We start from the raw sequence: 20870 nt of genomic DNA, 5'->3' as shown, positions 1-20870 counted from the left end.
AAAAAAAAAAAAAAAGAAGACCATAATTGGTACCTGAAAGTATCTGTGCAATATATGAAACACATGAGCAATATATGTCTTGTATGTACCTAACCTTGTGCTGTGAATTACTGGAAGTTTTGCATAATGGGTTAAAATAGGAAAAGCTGCTGGTCCCAGCTCTATTCCGTTTCACTTATCATAAAATAAAGTGAATCGATAGACCTGACAGAATTTGCTAGTGGCAAATCGAATTTTCAGTAAAAGGGCAACTACATACAGGTTGTAAAAGTTTCAGTGGGCGCATGGCACAGCTGGTCAGTGAATAAAACAGCACAATAAGTAGGTTGACATTGTGCTCTAGTCAATAGCACACGCTCTTTTTCATTTAAGGGCTGGTCTCAGTAAATTGTCTGCTGAACTGTCCAGTACCCTTGAGGTTTATGTCATGGCAACTGATACGAAGAACTTTTTTTTCTAGATACTTTTTTTATTGTTCTTTTGAAGAGCAATACCTGGAAATAAATTAATTTCAAAAGTAATTTCACTTAAAATAATACAATTTTACATAGTTTCAATAACACAAGTATAAAAAAAAAATAGACCGTAGCTTCTTTTCATTTCTTGAAGGAAAATGCCTTTTATAAGAATGCGTAGAGATCTCAGTGACTTAGGCTGTTTATAGACCTTGTATATCAATGACGATCCAAGTAGCTATGTCTATGTGGCTGTCAACCCTTGACAAAAATCCAACCTGCCTGATCTATCACCACCATTGTCAGATGCTTATCTGTCCTGCACGAAAACAACGTTAGGCTACATTCACACTAGCGTGACAGATTTCCGCGCGTAAAAAATGCTCGTAAATCTGGTCGTGTGCGCTGGGTTTTGCATCAGTGTGCTTTGCATGTGTTTTCCCGCACTTGCAATGTAATCAATGTAATTGATGCGTGAAACACGGACAGCACATAGATGTGCGTCCGTGTGCGGTCCGTGGTTTTCACGCACCCATTGACTTCAATGGGCGACTAGGTGCATGAAAACGCACCAATATAGGACATGCAGTGAGTTTCACGCAACGGACACTCGCTGTATGAAAAATCACCCATGTGTGAATAGTCCCACTGAAATCAATGGGTCCATGTGCTGTGCGTTGTTTCAACGCACAGCACACGGACGAAAATCACGCTCGTTCACACCTGCATCGTGTGTTCCTCCGTCAGAGGAGCAGAACAAGGGAATAATGGAAGCAACGGTTACGTTGCACAACAGTCACCGCCGGCAGCCGACAGAATCCATTGACTTTAATGGGTTCCGCTCCAAAGCAGATGTGAACGAGGCCTTATAGGGGAGAGCCTAAATTCCCAAAAGACAGACTTCGCCTAATACACAATGTCAATAGGATGTTACTTTATTTTTTTTGCATGGAAAAAAAATGGAGTTCCCCATTCTATTTATTAATTTGGGAGTCTTCCAGATTCCATGATGAATAATTCACGAACAGCAATATGTTCGGGGCCTAAGGCCCCATGTACACGACCGTATTTGTCATTCGTAATTACGGACCCATTAATTTCTATAGGCTACGGACACCTTTCCGTATTTTTACGGATGGGTGTCGGTGCCGTAGAAATTATAGAACATATCCTTTTTTTGGCCGTAATTACAGCACAGAGTCTGTGAAGTCTATGGGCACTTCCGTAAATAGGGATGGATCTAAATGTGCATCTTACGTAAGTGTTGCTATGTGACGCCAGGGGATTACCTAAGATTCCTCCCTGTTTTTTTTGTGGGTCCGTAAATATGGATGCATTACAAATGCACTGCGGACCGTATTTACGGACACCCGTATATGCGGATGATTTACGGATGACTATAAATCCGTATTTACTGACAGTATTTACAGATGGATGAAAAATATGGTCACGTGCGTGGGGCCTAAGGGTTATTATACTGGTTATGCATCCTGCCATTGTCACCAACATAGAGAAATAGTGTTGGAAGTGCATAATTATACACCTCACCTGCACTTCTGATCCAAGCAACCTAAGAGAAGAATATGAAGGCCAGGATCTAGTAATCTATTTGGGATGGCCAGGCAAGTCCTTTCCAATTTTTTTATATTTTGACGAGCCAAAGTGGGGTGACTAGTGGGGAACTTTGAGTGTTTATTTTTTTTCTTTTAGTATCCAGTCATTTATGTCTTTACTCATGTTTCAAATAACAAAAAACAATATAAATGAAAAGAAAAAAGGGAACGATATAGAATGCACATAGCAAAGAACAGGACATGAACATTCAGGACAGGAAGGGGCGTATTTGCCACTAGGTACTGGGGGTGCAGTGCCTAGGGCGGCGCCAAATGAGTAATAGAATTTGTATTTAAAATTTTTTTTTTTACAACCCCTTCTCCTTGCTCCCCGCTGGACTAACAAGTAAAAAGGGGGCGGGGGAGGGAGTTCACGTACAGTCCGCACAACAGAGAGGAGAAATGTTCCTTTCTCTGAAGTGCGAAGTGAGTGCTGATTGGTGGAGCAGCAGGGGCTTCTGTCTGCTCCACCAATCAGTACAGTCTGTCCTGCACACAGACTCAGCTCCTCCCTCCTCTGCTGCTGCCACAGTGATAACTCCTCCACGGACCACCGGAGTCTGGTAAGGCTGTGTTCACATCACCGTCTGTGTTCCGTTGAGGGTTTCCATCGGGTTAAGCCCTCAGTGGAAAGCAAACGGAAACCTCAGCTACCGATTCCCTCACCATTGAACTCAATGGTGACAGAAACCTAGCTAATGGTTTTCGTCTGTCAGCGTTTTGACAGGGTTCCGTCGTTTTGACGGAATCAAAAGCACAGTCCACTGCGCTATTGGTTCCCTCAAGAACAACGGTACCCTGTCACAATGGTGACAGACGGAAACCATTAGCTAGGTTTCCATCACCATTGATATCAATGGTGAGGGAAACGGAAGCTTAGGTTTCCATTTGCCTTTCCATTGAGTGGTTAACCCGACGGAAACCTCAGACGGAACCCCTGAAAGGAAGGGCAACGGTGATGTGAAAAGGTCCTAAGACCAGCAGCTGTAGTATAATCCATGTTAATTTATGTTCTGTGTGAGGGAAGAGGGAGCTATAAATTATATCTATGAGAGGATGGGGCTTCTGTATAGATCGATTTTGTGGGGGAGGGGAGACTTGGTTATAAGTGTTTTATGTGTGGGGATTCTGTATAGATCCATTTTGTGGGTGAGGGGACATTGCTCTAAATGTTATAGGAGTGTGGGAAATTCTTTATAAATCTATTTTGTGGGGGAGGGGGACTTCTATATAGTTTATTTTGTAGTGTAAGAGCTTATTATAAATGATATGCTGGGGAGGGAACTTGGCTGCAAATGTTATGTATGCGGGAGAAAGGATTCTTTACAGATGATTTTTTGTGGGGGAGAGAAACTTGATTTTATGGGTAGGAAAACACAGGGCAGATACACTGCGTAAAAAAACTACACAGAGTATCTGTATTTTCGGGCGGCATAACCGCTGCGGAAAGACTGCAGAAATAATAATAATAAAAAAAAGCTTATAGGACATGTCTTATTACGGCCGTATTTTGCAGTCCAGGCTCATTGAAACTAATGCACACAGCCATGTGCACGGCCCGTGCCTTGCGAGCGGCCTGAGGATTACACTCCGCGGCCGTCCGAGCCGCAAATCACGGCCGTGCACACCACAACGGTTGTATGCATGAGCCCTTATTTTTACATCACAAGGTTTTATCATTGATCTCCTCCTTTGTTAATACTGACCAAATATCATTATAATTGGTCAGAAAATAGCAAATCATGATGATAATTGGCTAAAGTAAATAGAGTGCCTAGAGCAGCGTGAGCTGTAAATACAGCCCTGAGGACAGGACCTGGTGCAGCAGGGGAAACAACAGAAATTTACAGAGTAAACCAGCATAACTAAATAAACCATAAAGAATATAATATAAAAGAAAAGTAAAATCCTGCAAAGAGGTAACACGTACATATTGTGAACCAAGGATCTAGAGGGTAGTGGGCATACAGGATGTACCTGGACAAAAAGGGAGGAGGGATAATGGGAGAGGAGAAAGTCAGCACCGAGAGCATTGGTATCAGACCAACAACTAGCATATATCCCGAACTGTCTAGGGGTGGGTGAGAGGTAGAGCAAAATTAAAGTGTCTATGTTATATTTTATTATAAGATTTTATTTCTTAAATTTACACTTGTTCCAATTGTTCGAATTGTTTTTAAAGGGGTTAACTGATGAAGAAATCCCATTTTCAAATACCCTATCAGAACCTAATAAATTTTCCAGAGCAGAGAGTGGCTACATAGCGCATCTCTTTCTCTGGAGGACGCAATGGCCCACATTGACTATGTAACACCAGCCTAAATAAAATAGATAGTTGGAAAGATTCGCGCAAAATGTAATACATTTTAAGCATTTTGAACTGTCACAGTCAGATTTGTGTCAAAATTTGTACTATTTTCACCTATCTTTTAATAAAGTAGCCTAAACTATGTCTACTCGTAGACCATGCCCACATTTTTTTGTTACTTTTCACATTTGGCAAGTTACGAGAAAAGTCACAAGTTTTACCGCCAACTATTTGCACGTCACCATTTGCAATATTTTTTGGCCTCAGTTTACGCCAAAAATTGGAATAAACTGTATAATAAATGTGGGCCAATGTGTCTAGACAGACAGTAATTCCAAAGAGAACTGTGTATTTCACCTTTAAAAACACTATAGAAGAAAATATATGCGAGGCCAAGGATTGGCAATAAAAATATAATCTTATTAATTCAGCAATAAAAACCATGCAAGTACGTATGAGTATAAAAATGAGTAAAAACACAGACTGGAAGGAAAACAGAAAATGGTGGGCAACTCTTATGTCACAAGAAGGAACAGTATATAATTCCATACAAGTAATCATATGTACAGTGCAAAGTATCAACAAGGACGATGTGAATAAGAATGTATGGAAATAGAGAAATCTTTTATATAAGAGGTAATCATCAGTAAATAAACTAATGCTACACACAGGAAGGCCCTCTGAGGAAACAATAGTAACCAGACATCCCATGTAAAAATTGGAGTATACTAATAAGGCTAATGATGAAAGCCTAGACGAGACACCAAAGGAGCCCACCAAACCCGATAAGCGTTTCGCATGAAATGCTTCCTTCGGGAATGGTTAGGCCTAGTAAACCAGAGGTATGTAAACATAAAACGGCCAATAAAGAGATGAGCATATAGAACACCTCCTAGCACACCGCAACTGCCGACCACGGAGACCACACCACATTTGCCGCCGATGGCACGGAATATGCATCCCGACTTGTGCACCAGCAGGCGGCCACACTGGGCATGCGCATGACATCATCCCCACGCCCCTATGTTTACCACGGTCTCATCAGTACATTTTTTTAAATCAGATATTTTTTATTGGAGTTTCAAAATTAGACAATGCAAAACATAGTAAACAAAACCTTTCCCTAACCCTCCCCCCAGGCACCGTCAAATATTACAGAAATAAAAGACATATGTGGTGAGACATATTCCAAACATTGAATAAACAATTCACCTAAGAGCAATTACAATACAGGTGTAAGACAGACATAGATCTTTCTTAATCCCCCCACTCTCATCTCTTCTAGTATAGAAATGTAATCAACATACATTACTGAGAGCTTCAACCAGAAAAAATCCATGAGCATAGTTTATGATACAAAATCCGATACACATCCCCATATGGAGTCAAATTTTTTAAGAGCTTTACGCTTTACATATACAGCTTATTCCAACACAATCATTTTATTTACTTTAGCAATGAATTCGCTCCTAGTCGGCGGGGCGCCTTGTATCAAGTGTAATGCAATACGTTTTCTAGCTATGTATAGCAAGCCGACTCAGGACAGAAGTCTGAATATGCGTAACAAACCCCAAGACGCACTCCATAGGAGTCCCCTGAAGCGTAATCCCAGAAGCATCCTGAATCAGCTTCAGGACATCCGACCAATATGATGTTAAATGTGGACATGACCACAACATATGCAAATGATCAGCCCCATCTTCTGAACATCTGGGACAAGTAGAATCACCCCGTACACCAATGTTGATAATAAATTTAGGGGTCTTATATACTCTATGAATAATGTATAATTGGGAGAGGCGTCTAGCCTCACTAAGAGAAATATTCGGGACTGCTTCCACGATATCTGACCATTGTTCTTCAGATATGGGACCCATATCCCGTTCCCACTTTCGAGAAGCAATCAAGGGATGCTTATCCAAAAATTTACTGAGCAATAGCTGATAAATAGTTGAGATAACCCCCAAAGTACCACTCCCAGTATGTAAGACAGCCAACAACCCATCTGTATGCATAGTCAAATCCACAACCTTCTTTTCGGCATCATATGCATGTCTTATCTGTAGATATTGGTAAAAAGAACTCCGAGGCAACCCAAATTTCTCCTGAAGCTGTTACGTTTTAAATATATCATCCTGGAGCAGCTGTGATACACGGGAGATGCCCCTCGATTGCCAACCCTCAAAGCCTTCAAGAGAAAAGAACTCTTGCAGTGCCCTATTACCTCATATAGGCGTAAAATCTGTGCATACCCCAATATCTCTAATGGACAGGACCTTATCCCAAACTTTGTGCATTAGCGCATATGTTCCGACCCGACATCAGAGAATGACCCGCTTCCGAAACCATTATCCCCAGAAATTTAAAGTGCTCGACACACCCTATAGAAACATCGTGAACCCTCGGTGTAGAGCACATTGGATCCACAGGGAGTAGATGTGACTTATACCAATTTATTTTAAAACCAGACAATGCACCAAAATTCTCAATTAGGGATATTGCTTCTGCCAGTGATCTACCTACATCCCCTAAATAGAGAAGCATGTCATCTGCATAAAGCGCCACTTTTTCCTGCACGGAGCCATATGAAAATAAAGAATACAAGACTTTGATCCATGCTATAAAGGACGATCCAAAACCCATAGCCTCCAAGGTGCACCAAAGATATTGCCACTCCACGCTATCAAACGCTTTAGCAGCGTCCAATGAAAGAATAGCTCTTTCCCCTACATTATCCGCCTTCAGCTGAAGATTTAAAAATAAATGTCTCAAATTCATAGCTGTGGACCTAGCAGGCATAAAGCCGGTCTGATCCGGGTGTATAATGGTACCAATAACTTTATTCAACCTCAGAGCTAAGGCCTTCGCCAAAATCTTAACTACAGACGTTCGTAACGAAAATCGGTCGGTAAGAATCAGCTAGTTGAGGATCCTTCCCGGGTTTCGGCAAGACCACAATAATGGCCTCTTGCATAGAAGCCGGCAAAGAGCCATGGGCCAGGGAATGGTGAAACACTTCCAATAATTTGGGCAGTAGCACCTCAAGAGTATTTTTTATAAATTTCAACTGGCAACCCATCCGCCCCAGGCGCCTTATCGTTAGCCATCTGTTTGACCCCTTCTTCCAATTCCTCCAGCGTAAGTGGAGAGTCCAAAAGTGCCTTAGCCTACCCTGATGATTTAGAGAGTTGTGCTTTAGCTAAGAATGAGCAAATATCATTTGTGGATGGATGCACCTTGGAGGCATATAAATCAGAATAAAAGTCCCCCAAAACTTCCAAGACCTCTGAGGTCTCCGTAAATATAGTGCCCCTCGCCGTTTTTAAAGCAGCTATATGCGACACACCTTGCTGTGCCTTTGCCACCATTGCCAGCCTTCTCTTCCTCTTCAAAAGCATTCTGCGCATACAACTGCCGTTTTCCACCCGCTACTGCCAAAAGATGTAAGTTTAATGCTTCTTGCGCATTGCGTAAACTTGTCTGATGTACCACTGTAGAGCTTGAGATAAATGCCGTCTCGGACCTAGGCATTTCTTCATGTAACCTTTTATCCTCCGCCCTAGTTGCCGTTTTGTGCCTACTAATTGCTTGCATAAACAAGCCTCTCAAATACGCCTTCATTGCATCCCAAACATAAGGAACAAAAGAAGAGCCACATTTAATTTTAAAGTAATCCTCTATCCTACGGGCAATGAATTCTTGCCCATCAACAAGAGACAGCCAGAAGGGATACAACTTCCATATTCGTGGGCCATGGGAATCCTGAGTATTAACATCAACAGTGACCCTAAGGGGAGAGTGATCAGATAACGTTCTAGGAAGATACTCCACCTGACTAACCAAAGGCAACATACACTCATTCCCCAAGACCAAATCTATTCTGGATAAAGAAGAGTAAGAAGATGAACAACATGAGAAGCTCCTCTCTCTCGAGGGTGTTTTAATCTCCACATATCCAATAATCCCAATTCTTGTACCATTGTACTAAACGGAGTCTGAGCCTCCCCGTCACTCCTGTCCTCATCTCTACATTTATCCCAGTTGGAGTCAAGAATATTGTTCAAATCTCCAAGAAAAAGCAAAGGTTTCCCAGGTTTGTCCGCCACAAAAGACATGGCTTTCAGCAATACTCTATTAGAAAAAGGAGGAGGTATGTAAATAGATATTATTCTGAACAATTTTGAGTATATGGTACATAACACACAGATATATTGACCTTCGGCATCCATCTCCATGTCTAAGCAGTTGAAAGGAATCTGTTTGTGAACTAATAAACTAACTCCCCTGGAATATACTGAGAACGTGGAGTGACAACTAAAGCCTACCCATCTCCTCTGTAGCTGCTGTAATCTGTCATCTATCAAATGTGACGCTTGTAGACACACAATCGCCGGCTGGTGCTTGCTAATATATTGAAAAATGGCCTGACGCTTCGTGGCATCAGCCATTCCCCGAATATTCCAACTAATAAAGCTAACTGAACTAGCCATATTCAAAAGAGGACACAGTATTTAGCCTGTCATATCTCATTTTTAAGCAAGGATGTGTCTCTTTACACCCACATATAATCAAAGAGTGTGCCAACTTTAACCCCAGAACGCCCCCAAAAAAACAACACAGATAAACATCGTAAACCTCTCTCACCGAGAGAGTGGGCGTTGAAATTCCTACTAGTGTAATGTACAGAACCACAGAAAAGTTGTGCAGAGCATACCAACATTCTGTCAAAACATATATCCTGCATTTTAACATAACAATATACTTGCTAGTCATAAAGCCCATAAGTGCTGCCTGAGTTATCAGTATATAGCAACAAGTCAGGTCACATACTCACTACTTTACGTATCATTTATCAGAATACAAGTCCCAGAATACATGACCTGCAAGATAAAACATATGAACCATATTTCAGGGTGTCTGGACACGCTGTTGCCTCTCATGTCCATCAAGCCACTGCATGGCCATGTGCGGATTTTCAAAAAAAGGAGTTCCTCCTAGAGCTGCAACACGCAACTTCGCTGGGTACAGCATAGAATACGCCACCTGCAAATTTCTCAGTCGCTTCTTGACATCTTGAAAACACGCTCTTTTACGCTGAACTTCCGCTGAGTAATCCGGGCAGATGGAGAATTTCCAGCCATTACCTCTTATATTAGGGTTTTTCTCTTTTTCTTATTCACAGCGTCCTTCTTGATACTTTGCGCTGTACATATGATTACTTATATGGAATTACATACAATCTTGTGACATCAGAGTTGTTCACTATTTTCTGTTTTCCTTTCAGTCTGCGTGTATTCTTATTTTTATACTTATTTGCACTACTGAACTTTACGGGGTTATTAATCGGTGTTATTATTTTATCTTTGGTGGTGCTGCATTGAACCCTTGCTACTCGATTACCCTGCAGATTACAGCTTGGGGTCACAGCAGCAGGACACCCTGACTTCTCTTAGTGTGCCTGCCTAACTTTATGTTGTGTTCTGTCAAGAATGTACTTTACTTAATACTTGCCTTTTTTGCAGATTCGGAGAAAAGGACACCATTATTTCCAATAATACCAACTGGGTAACCAAATATTCTCGCAAAACCTTTGAAATAATAAATATAATACATTTAATAAAAAATATATCTTACATATTTTAAAATAGAATATTATATAAAGGATATACATTATTTCAAAACATGTTATATCTAATCTTTTGTTCTAATAAATCTATTCCTGAAAGATTTTAGTCATACCCCCTATGATAATAAGGCCATGCTAACAAGGCATGGATTTGCAAATCCGTGCCAGAAATCCACAGCTGAAACTCTGATTTACGCTGCGCATTGGTCAACAGATCTGTCCGCAGATTAGCCCAATTGTCATCTAATGGAGTATCTGCAGCTTTTCATTGCAAAATCCTTGGCAATAATGAACATGATGTGGATTCTAAAACCCGCAAGCCGTATATTATTCCGCATGGATATTTTCCTAAGCGTTTGATTGGAGTATGAAATACCCAATTCAAATGTATTGCTGGCAGAATGTGAGTGGATTCTGTCAGGATTCAAAACTAGTTCACACAGAGGAATTTGCAGGCAGAAAAAAGGAATTTTGAGGCAGATTTTGACATGGTTATCGTAGTGTTTTTCGCCCGTGGCCATTGAGGGCCACAGACAAAAAAACGCAGCGAAAAACGCTTTCTCTGCTTCCCATCTATTTCAATGGGAGGTCAGAGGTGGAACCGCGGCAAGAAAGAACATGCTGCATTTTTCCCCCGCGAGCTTCTATAAGCCGCCACCGTGAACATGGCCTAAGTTATTTTTTCAATGAATAATATGTCTGATCTGATAAAATAAAGTAAAAGTAACCCAAAACATGTTTTCATCTACATAAATAGTAAGAAACTAGAAACTGAAAGTGTAGGCCCCCTCAGAAAGGATTTGGGTGTAATGATGGAGGAGGAGCAAACGGCCAATGTAAACACCTTCTTTACTGTATGTACACAGGAAAATCAGATGACGTGATTAGGGATAAAGTAAATTTGCCATTAAATGTTACCCAGCAGGAAGTGCAGCACCGCCTTAACTGGTTCCCAACCGCTGGCTGTGTATTTACGGCCAGCGGTCAGGGTCCTTAAAACCCGCACCATAGACTTTTTACGGCTCGGGTTTTAACTTGCTGCCCGAGCGATCGTGCAACTGAATGTCGGGTCTCCGGCTGTCAGTGTCTGCCGTGGACCCCGAGGAGAGGATAGAAGCAGTTTTCGCTGCTTCTGTCTTCTCCGATCTCTTTTACACAGCGCTCAATGAGCACTGTGTATAGGAATAGAGGCAGCGGCCGCGCCGCTGTCTCTATTCCTCCCGGTGATCATGTGCAGCCCCAGTTACAATGGAAAAAGATGGTGTAAAAGAAAGAAAATAAAAATATTATATATATATATATATATATATATATAGTCCCCCAAAAGTCTTTTTTTTACCTTTGAGGGACAGACCATAGTAATAAAAAAATAGAAAGTAAAAAGTAAAGTGCAAAAAAATTAATAATAAATACACATAAAATACCCATTACCCAAAAAAAACATCATTGTCGTAACGCTAGATCTGACCCAATTACCCTAATATAGACATGTAATATATTAAAATATTAAAATTTACGGTAGACAATGACAATGACAAATAAAAGGTCTATGGGTTATAGAGTAAAACTATGTTATTACCCAAAAAAAAATTGCTGAAAAGTAAAAAAGCTTATTTTTTTTTACTATTATTTTCAAACTTTAAGCCTAAAAATTCTAAAATAGTAAAAAGGATGTGTATAAAAATGATTAAAAAAAAAGAAACCTGCATTGTCTACGGAAAAAACATTGCAAAAATCACGTCGCTAGCCCAACAAATAAAAAAGTTATAGCCATTTAAGTAACGCGTGATAAAAATGGCTAAACGGTGTCTGGTCCTGAAGGCTCAAAATAGCCCGGTCCTGAACTGGTTAAAAAACGTAAAGTGACAACTCACCGTGCATAATCCCCCGAGTTCTGCAGGAGTTAAGTACCATGGGAGACAGACCCTTAGTTCTAATAATAAAGTATTCTATAGTGACAGGGTCTGTTCCACAGGACTGGCGCATAGCAAATGTGGTACCAATATTCAAAAACGTGAACCTGGAAATGATAGGCCTGTAAATTTAACCTCGATTGTGGATAAAATATTTGAGGGTTTTCTAAGAGATGCTATTCTCGAGTATCTCAATGTAAATAAACGGTTAACGCAGCATCAGCACGGGTTTATGAGGGATCGGTCCTGTCAAACTAATCTGATCCGCTTCTATGAGGAGGTGAGTTCTGGACTGGACCTGGGTAAGGCTGTGAATGTGGTGTCTCTAGACTTTTCAAAGGCTTTGATACTGTGCCACATAAGGCTATGTTCACACAGAGTATTTTGGGGGAGGAATATCTGCCTCAAAATTCCGTTTGGAACTTTGAGGCAGATATTCCTCTCCCTGCACGCCGATTTTCGCGCCGTTTTTCGCCCGCGGCCATAAAACAGCGAGAGATACGCTTTCTCCTGCCTCCCATTGAAGTCAATGGGAGGTCAGAGGCGGAAGCGCCCGAAGATAGGGCATGTCGCTTCTTTTTCCCGCGAGGCAGTTTTACTGCTCGCGGGAAAAAGACGCCGACGCCTCCCATTGAAATCAATGGGAGGCGTTCTCGGGCCGTTTTTGCCGAGTTTTGCGACGCGGTTTCCGCGTCAAAAAACTCGGCAAAATACCCAGTGTGAACATAGCCTAAAAGTCAACAACTGGCTCAATGATAGAAAACAGAGGGTGGTTATGAATGGTACAACCTCAGAGTGGGTCACAGTTACCAGTGGGGTTCCACAGGGGGTAGTACTGGGCCTTCTTTTTAATATGTTTATAAATAACATTGTAGAGGGCTAAGGGAGAGTTCACACTGAGTTTTTTTTACGCGGAAACCGCTTCGGAAAACGTGCCCAAAAACTGCCGAAAATGCCTCCCATTGATTTTAATGGGAGGCGGAGGCGGTTTTTTCCAGCGAGCGGAAAAACCGTCTTGCGGGAAAAAGAAGGGACATGCCCTATCTTTGTTTACGCCTCTGACCTCCCATTAACATCAATGGGAGGCAGAGAAAGCTAAATTCGCAGCGTTTTTTGCCGACAGCGCTCAATGGCCGCGGGCAAAAAACACTGAGAAAAACGCAGCGAAAATCGGCGTGCAGGCAAACAGAATTTTGAGGCAGATTTTCCGCCTGCAAAAAACTCTGTGTGAACCCAGCCTTAAAATTTCAATATTTGCAGATTATACAAAGCTCTGTAAAGTAATCAACACAGAGAAGGAGAATACAATTTTACAGAGGAATTTGGGGAAGCTGGAGGTGTGGGCAGAAATGGTTAATAAAGTTTAATGTGGATAAGTGTTAGGTTACACTTGGGCTCAGGAAGCAAATAAATGATAAAACACTGGGTAAAACCGCTACTGAAAAAGACTTAGGCCGGATTTACACGAGCGTGTGCGTTTTGCACGCGTAAAAAACGTAGCGTTTTGCGCGCGCTAAAGGTACTTAACAGCTCCGTGTGTCATCCCCCGTATGATACATGGCTGCGTGATTTTCGCGCAGCCGCCATCATTATGACACTCTGTTTGTATGTTTGTAAACAGAAAAGCACGTGGTGCTTTTCTGTTTTCATTCATACTTTTTACTGCTGTTGCGCGAATCACGCGCGTCACACGGAAATGCTTCCATGTGCTGCGCATGATTTTCACGCACCCATTGACTTCAACGGGTGCGTGATGCGCAAACAATGCACAAATATAGGACATGTCGTGAGTTTTACGCAGTGGACACACGCTGCGCAAAAATCACTGACTGTCTGCACGGCCCCATAGACTAACATAGGTCCATGCGAGGCGTGTGAAAATCACGCGCGTTGCACGGACGTATTATACGTTCGTCTAAATAAGCCCTCAACCCTAGGAACTAGTGCCAGGCAGCTGCTGCCAAGGCAAATAAATATAATATAGTTTTGCCTCTTTACAAATTACAGCCAGACCACACATGAAATATTGCGTACAATTTTGGACCCCTGTCTATAAGGAGGACATAGATGAACTAGAATGGGTGCAAAGGAGGGCGACCAAGGTAATTAAGGGAATCGGTGGAGTGCAGTACCAAGATTGATTATTAAACTTGAGGTTATTCAGTTTAGAAAAAAGATATCTTAGGGGCGATCTAATTACAATGCAGAAATATATAATTGGACGGTACAGAGATCTTTCTAATTATCTCTTTACACCTAGGCCTGTAACAAGGACAAAGGGGCATCCTCTACGTCTACAGGAAAGGAGGTTTTTACCATAATCATAGGCAGGGATGCTTTGCTGTAAGTGATACTTTGGAACTCTCTGTCATAGGATTTTAAGATGGTTGGTTCATTGAGCAAGTTTAAGGAGGGCCTGGATGCCTTTCTTAAAAAATATAATATTACAAGTTATAGGTACTTGATTCTGGAGATGGGACATTGAACCAGGGATTTATTCTAAGTGTTATATTTGGAGTTGGGGGGTAATTTCCTCTCTATTCATCTACTCCGTCAAAAATTATTGTTTTTCTAAATAAAAAACACTGCTGTTATCAACATTACAGCGCCAATCACATCATGTACAATATAGGGCACTTATAATGTGGTGACAGAGCCTCTTTAAATGGGAAAGCTTCTATTTGAAGAAAAAAAATCGTTTAAATAAAACATATTCGTGAAGTATAAACTAGTCCTTTTCAATGAATTAGAATATCATCAAAAAGTTAATTTATTTCAGTAATTCAATTCAAAAAGTGAAACTCATATTATATAGAATCATTACACACACAGTGATCTATTTCCAGCATTTTTTTCTTTTAATGTTGATGATTATGGATAAGAGTTATTGAAAACCCAAAATGTAGTGTCTCAGAAAATTAGAATATTGGGTAAAAGTTGAAAATTATAGACTCATGGTGTCACACTCTAATCAGCGAATCAACACAAAACACCTGCAAAGGTTTCCTAAGCCTTTAAATGGCTCAACAGTCTGGTTCAGTAGGCTACACAATCATGGGGAAGACTGCTGACATGACAGTTGTCCAGAAGACAATCCTTGAAACCCTCCACAAGGAGGGTAAGAGACAAAATGACATTGCTATAGAAGCTGGCTGTATCCAAGCATATAAATGGAAAGTTGAGAGGAAGGAGAGAATGTGGTAGAAAAAGGTGCACAAGCAACAGGGATAACCACAGCCTTGAAAGGATTGTCAAGTAAAGGCCATTCAAGAATCTGGGGGAGATTCACAAGGAGTGGACTGTGGCTGGAGTCGGTGCTTCAGGAGCCACCACACATAGACATATCCAGGACATGGGCTACAACTGTCGCATTCCTTGTGTCAAGCCACTCATGACCCAGAGACCATGTCAGAAGCGTCTTACCTGGGCTAAGGAGAAAAAAGGACAGGTCTGTTGCTCAGTGGCCCAAAGTCCTGTTTTCAGATAAGTAAATTTTGCATTTCATTTAGAAATCAAGGTCTGGAGGAAGAGTGGAGAGGCATCAATCCAAGTTGCTTGCGGTCCAGTGTGAAGTTTCCACAGTCAGTGATGGTTTGGGGGCCATATCATCTGCTGGTGTTGGTCCACTGTGTTATATCAAGTTCAGAGTCAACGCAGCCGTCTAGCAGCTTCATGCTTCCCTCTGCTGACAAGTTTTATGGAGATGCTGATTTCATTTTCCAGCAGGACTTGGCACCTGCCCACACTGCCAAAAGCACCAATACCTGGTTTAATAACCACAGTATCCCTGTGCTTTATTCCAAGCAAACTCGCCTGACCTAAACCCCATAGAGAATCTATGGGGTTTTGTCAAAAGGAAGATGAGACACCAGACCCAACAATGCAGACAAGCTGAAGACCGATATCAAAGCAACCTGGGCTTCCATAACACCTCAGCAGTGCCACAGGCTGATCGCCTCCATGCCACGCCGCATTGATGCAGTAATTCATGCAAAAGGAGCCCCGACCAAGTATTGAGGGCATATACTGTACATACTTTTCAGTAGGTCTACATTTCTGTATTAAAAATCATTTTTGAAATTGGGCTTATATAATATTCTAATTTTCTGAAAAAAACTAAATTTTGGGTTTTCATTAACGGTTATCCATAATCATCAACATTAAAAGACAAAAATGCTGGAAATAGATCACTCTGTTGGTAATGAATCTATAGAATATATGAGTCACTTTTTGAATAGAATTACTGAAATAGAATATCATCAAAAAGTTAATTTAATTCATTGAGAAGGACTAGCAATCTACAGAAAGACAAAAAAACTCTAGTCAGCCATTCCTAGTGTGTACTGTACCTGTAACTAAAGTGTCCCCATAAAGTGCTTTAAACTCATCAAATTTGCTTCCATCCACAATCCGAGCAATAACCTATAAAGTAGAGGAAATGTTATATTTCTAAATGGTCAGGAATAGTAAAATACATAAATATATTTATTTCCATCACAGTCCATTCTTCCATCTCTACAGAACATCCGCCTACAATGTCACTTTTGTTCCATCAGGGAATTCTCCAAGAAGATCCAATATTTTGTATATGGCAAAAAAGGTTCGAGACTCCAGTCAGCATTCTTCAAGAAAAAAAAATTCCTGTCCACCCAACATCATTTAAGGCTATGTCCGCAAAAGACCCATTCATATGAACTAACCCCCCTCCCCCCAGACATGATATCTCCCCAGCACGTAGGACAGGGACAACAAGTACTATCATGTAGTAGACTTAAAGAGGCTCTGTCACCAGATTTTGCAACCCCTATCTGCTATTGCAGCAGATCGGCGCTGCAATGTAGATAAGAGTAATGTTTTTATTTTTTAAAAACGAGCATTTTTGGCCAAGTTATGACCATTTTTATATTTATGTAAATGAGGCTTGCAAAAGTACAACTGGGCGTGTTTAAAGTAAAAGTCCAAGTGGGCGTGTTTAAAGTAAAAGTACAACTGGGCGTGTATTATGTGCGTACATCGGGGCGTTTTTACTTCTTTTACTAGCTGGGCGTTGTGTATAGAAGTATCAGCCACTTCTCTTCAGAACGCCCAGCTTCTGGCAGTGCAGACACAGCGTGTTCGAGAGAGATCACGCTGTGACGTCACTCACTTCCTGCCCCAGGTCCTGCATCGTGTCGGACACATCGGCACCAGAGGCTACAGTTGATTCTGCAGCAGCATCAGCGTTTGCAGGTAAGTAGCTACATCGACTTACCTGCAAACGCCGATGCGGCTGCAGAATCAAATGTAGCCTCTGGTGCCGATGTGTCCTCGCTGGTCCGACACGATGCAGGACCTGGGGCAGGAAGTGAGTGACGTCACAGCGTGATCTCTCGAGAACACGCTGTGTGTCTGCATTGCCAGAAGCTGGGCGTTGTGTAGAGAAGTGGATGATACTTCTCGTCAGAGCGCCCAGCTAGTAAAAGTAGTAAAAACGCCCCAATGTACGCACATAATACACGCCCAGTTGTACTTTTACTTTAAACACGCTCAGTTGTACTTTAGAAAGCCTCATTTACATAAATATAAAAATGGTCATAACTTGGCCAAAAATGCTTGTTTTTTTTAAAAAAACACGTTACTCTTATCTCCATTGCAGCGCCTATCTGCTGCAATAGCAGATAGGGGTTGCAAAATCTGGTGACAGAGCCTCTTTAAGTGCTTGCTGAGGGAATGGGGAGGGGAACAATTATGAGATTGGGAATGGAAAAAGGAACAGATCTACCTGAATACAAATACAGCATTTTATTTTTTTTAAATGTATTGCCAGTTTACATTCCTCTGTGCAATTTTCAGTTTTTGGCCAGAAATACCATAAAGGGGTTGTCCGCAATTAAAACAGCCCCAGTTGAATAAGACCGAGCTGCAATACCAGATACAGTCCATGGACAAGTGTGGCACTGTTTCTGGAAAAGAAAACTCTTCATCTATTCCCAGACAACCAGGGTCCAGAAAGAAGGTGATTATTTTTTAGGAAATTGACTGCAGATTTCAGGAAAAAATTGTAGTTCAAACACAATGCGCAATAATGACCCTGTTGCTTTACTTGTATTTCATTACTGACTATAGTTAAAGTTAGGCAATTTACAGAGAAATAAAGCAGGGGGGGGGGGGGGAGCTTGAAGTTGTGAGCAAATTCTCTCCTCGTCTACAAGACTGTAATTAATAATGTCAAGAAAATGAAGACTTGACTTGAGACACTAAAATAAATATTCACCTGCAGGTTATGCTTACTCTGAACAGAAATACTAATAGGGGAACTGTGAAAAAAAGCTTTGAAACCCTTTGAAATCCTGGCAATAGCTGTTCCCCCTGTTAGTGAGGCAGCCAGCGTGGAGGAAATGATACATTTCTGTCTGAAGATAAATTGTAAATGACGCCAAGAGACGTCAAGTTATATATTTTTTTTTGTTTGGGCCTTAATTTCAATGACTTCCATATTAGCCGTGCCCTGTTAGGATGCATTTGAAAAGCAGCTGGAGATTTAAGAGCGTAGAAATAGTTCGGACAGTGTAAGGTATACAAATGCAGATTCAGTCACACAGAGCTCAGAATGGTAGGACATGTTTTTAACTCCTTAACGCCGAAGGACGGATATATCCATCCTCAGCAGCTGCTAGTTCGCGCAGGAGGACGGTTATATCCGTCCTGTGATCGCGCGGGTACTGAGACTGTACCCACGCGATCAGCGGCAGGAGCACGGCTGTTATACACAGCCTGGCTCCTGCTGCAACTGCCGGAATCGAAGCACGCGCCGATTCCGGCAGTTTAACCCATTAAATGCCGCTGTCAATAGTGACAGCGAAATATAATGTGTTTGACAGAGGGGGGAGCTCCCTCTGTCACCCGATCGGCGCCCCCGCAAACAAATCGCGGGTCGCCGTCGGGTTTCCATGACAGCCGGGGGTCTAACAAAGACCCCCAGGTCTGTCTTCAGCATCTGCCTGTTAGGCGATGCCAGAGGCATGACCTAATAGGTTGCCTGTCAGTTTTACACTGACAGGCAATAATGCTTTGGTATACGAAGTATACCAAAGCATTATATATGCGATCGGCACATCGCATAGTGAAGTCCCCTGGTGGGACAAAAAAAAAAAATGTAAAACAGTTAAATAAAGTTTGTGAAAAAAAAAAAAAATAAAATTACAAAGTCAAATAAAACTACTTTTTTGGCCCAAAAAGTGGTTTTATTTAGTAAAACAGTCAAAACAAATCACACATACACATATATGGTATCCCCGCGATCATAACAACTTGACCAATAAAATTAACATATTAATTAAACCGCCGGATGAACGGCGTCCAATAAAACCGCAAAAAACAACGGCAAAATTCTCTCTTTTCTCCCATTCCCCCCATAAAAAATAAAATAAAAGTTAATCTATAAGACCCATGTACCCCAAAATTGTACTAATGAAAACTACACATTGTCCCGCAAAAATCAAGCCCACATACGGCCACATAGACGGAAAAATAAAAAAATGACGGCTCTTGAAATGCGGCGATGCAAAAACAAGTAATTTTTTTCTAAAAGGCTTTTTATTGTGCAAACGTAGAAAAAACATATAAAACCTTTACATATTTGGTATCCCCGTAATCGTGCCGACCCATAGAATAAAGTTAACATGTTATTTACGCTGCACAGTAAACGGCGTAAATTTATAACGTGAAAATTAATGCTGGAATAGCTGCTTATTTTCAATTCTCTCCTAAAATAAAGTTAATAAAAGTTAATCAATATGTTATAAGCATCTAAAAATGGTACAATTACAAAATACAACTCGTCCCGCAAAAAACAAGCCCTTATACGGCTATGTCGACGGAATAAAAAAAGAGTTACGACTCTTGGAATGCGACAGTGAAAAAACAAAAAATAATCCTTGGTCATTAACGTGCAAAATGGCCCGGTCATTAAGGGGTTAAAGGAGAAAAATGTCATAATATTGATCTAATGGTACTTTAGCAAGGTAAGTGAACGTAAAGGGTTCATCTTTTGACAGTCTTTTTTTGTTAGAAGGATCCCAGAATGATAAGCTAATCACTGGGTGTTCCACTGCTGGTAATCTCAACAATTAGCTGTAATATGTGGTGAAGTCCGACGGAAAGTGTTCAGTTCTCCTGCAGTGCCACCACAGGGAAAATGAGGCACTACATTGTTCCCTTTTAAATCAATGGGCTGTCCTTATAATGTACTGCCGTGACGGGTCCTCCAGAGCTAGACACTCTCTTTGTAGCTACTTGTTACTCAGGCGAACAGATGAGAATCCCCAGTGAGGCACTTTCTTCTATTAATTGAGATTTCGCCAATAGGGTATTTTAAAGTGGTTCTCTTAAGCCAGACTTAAAGGCTTACTCGGATTTCTCGGAAAAGCTTGGGGAATCAAGATATGACTCTTTTATGCTCATTAGTATACAGCACGGGAACACTAAAAACTGAATACTAAAGGTAAAAATTCTACTTAGAAGATAATTATAGGTTACATAAAAATGATTTTTCACCCACTTCCACCAGGTATTGCTAGTTTATTAGGTGAAATGCTGGTAACAGGTTCCCTTTAAGAGCAGCGATACTGTGAAATTCTCTTCCAGAGGAAGTTGTTATGGTTAATTAGTTGAAGGATTTTAAAAGGGGTCTGGCTGTCATTTCTTAAAAAGGATCTGACACTAGTTTATTAATGCCCTCTCTCCTAACTAATCTAATAGGCGCTATGATGTGTTTTGTTTTGTATTTGGAAAGTTATGAGCATTTTTCTAAATATGCTAATTTGGCTAGACTTGCCAAATAGGAGGTTACTCTTTCTTTTTACTCTGGGCGGTGTAATGTTTTCTGTATGATGCTGTCAAATCATCATACAGCTTCTCCCCCTTCCCTGCCCAGCAACACAGCGTGATCTTATAGTATACAGCTTCCATTCCCGA

At 41.1% G+C, this 20870-nt stretch overlaps 1 protein-coding gene across 1 annotated transcript in view; it reads right to left on the bottom strand.

Annotated features, from left to right (window-relative positions):
* Positions 1–20870, bottom strand: part of MCCC2 (methylcrotonyl-CoA carboxylase subunit 2) — a 117315-nt gene that overhangs the window by 36615 nt on the left and 59830 nt on the right. The window contains exons 11-12 of the mRNA XM_075838036.1: positions 16265–16337; positions 9888–9964 (exon numbers count right to left, since the gene is read on the bottom strand). Of these exons, the coding sequence (XP_075694151.1) occupies positions 9888–9964; positions 16265–16337 (150 nt within the window). The remainder of the gene's footprint in view (positions 1–9887; positions 9965–16264; positions 16338–20870) is intronic.

Source organism: Rhinoderma darwinii, chromosome 1, assembly GCF_050947455.1.
Source record: "Rhinoderma darwinii isolate aRhiDar2 chromosome 1, aRhiDar2.hap1, whole genome shotgun sequence".
NCBI lineage: Eukaryota > Metazoa > Chordata > Amphibia > Anura > Rhinodermatidae > Rhinoderma > Rhinoderma darwinii.
Note: the sequence above shows the minus strand (reverse complement) of the source record. Positions and strands in the feature narration are given on the sequence as shown.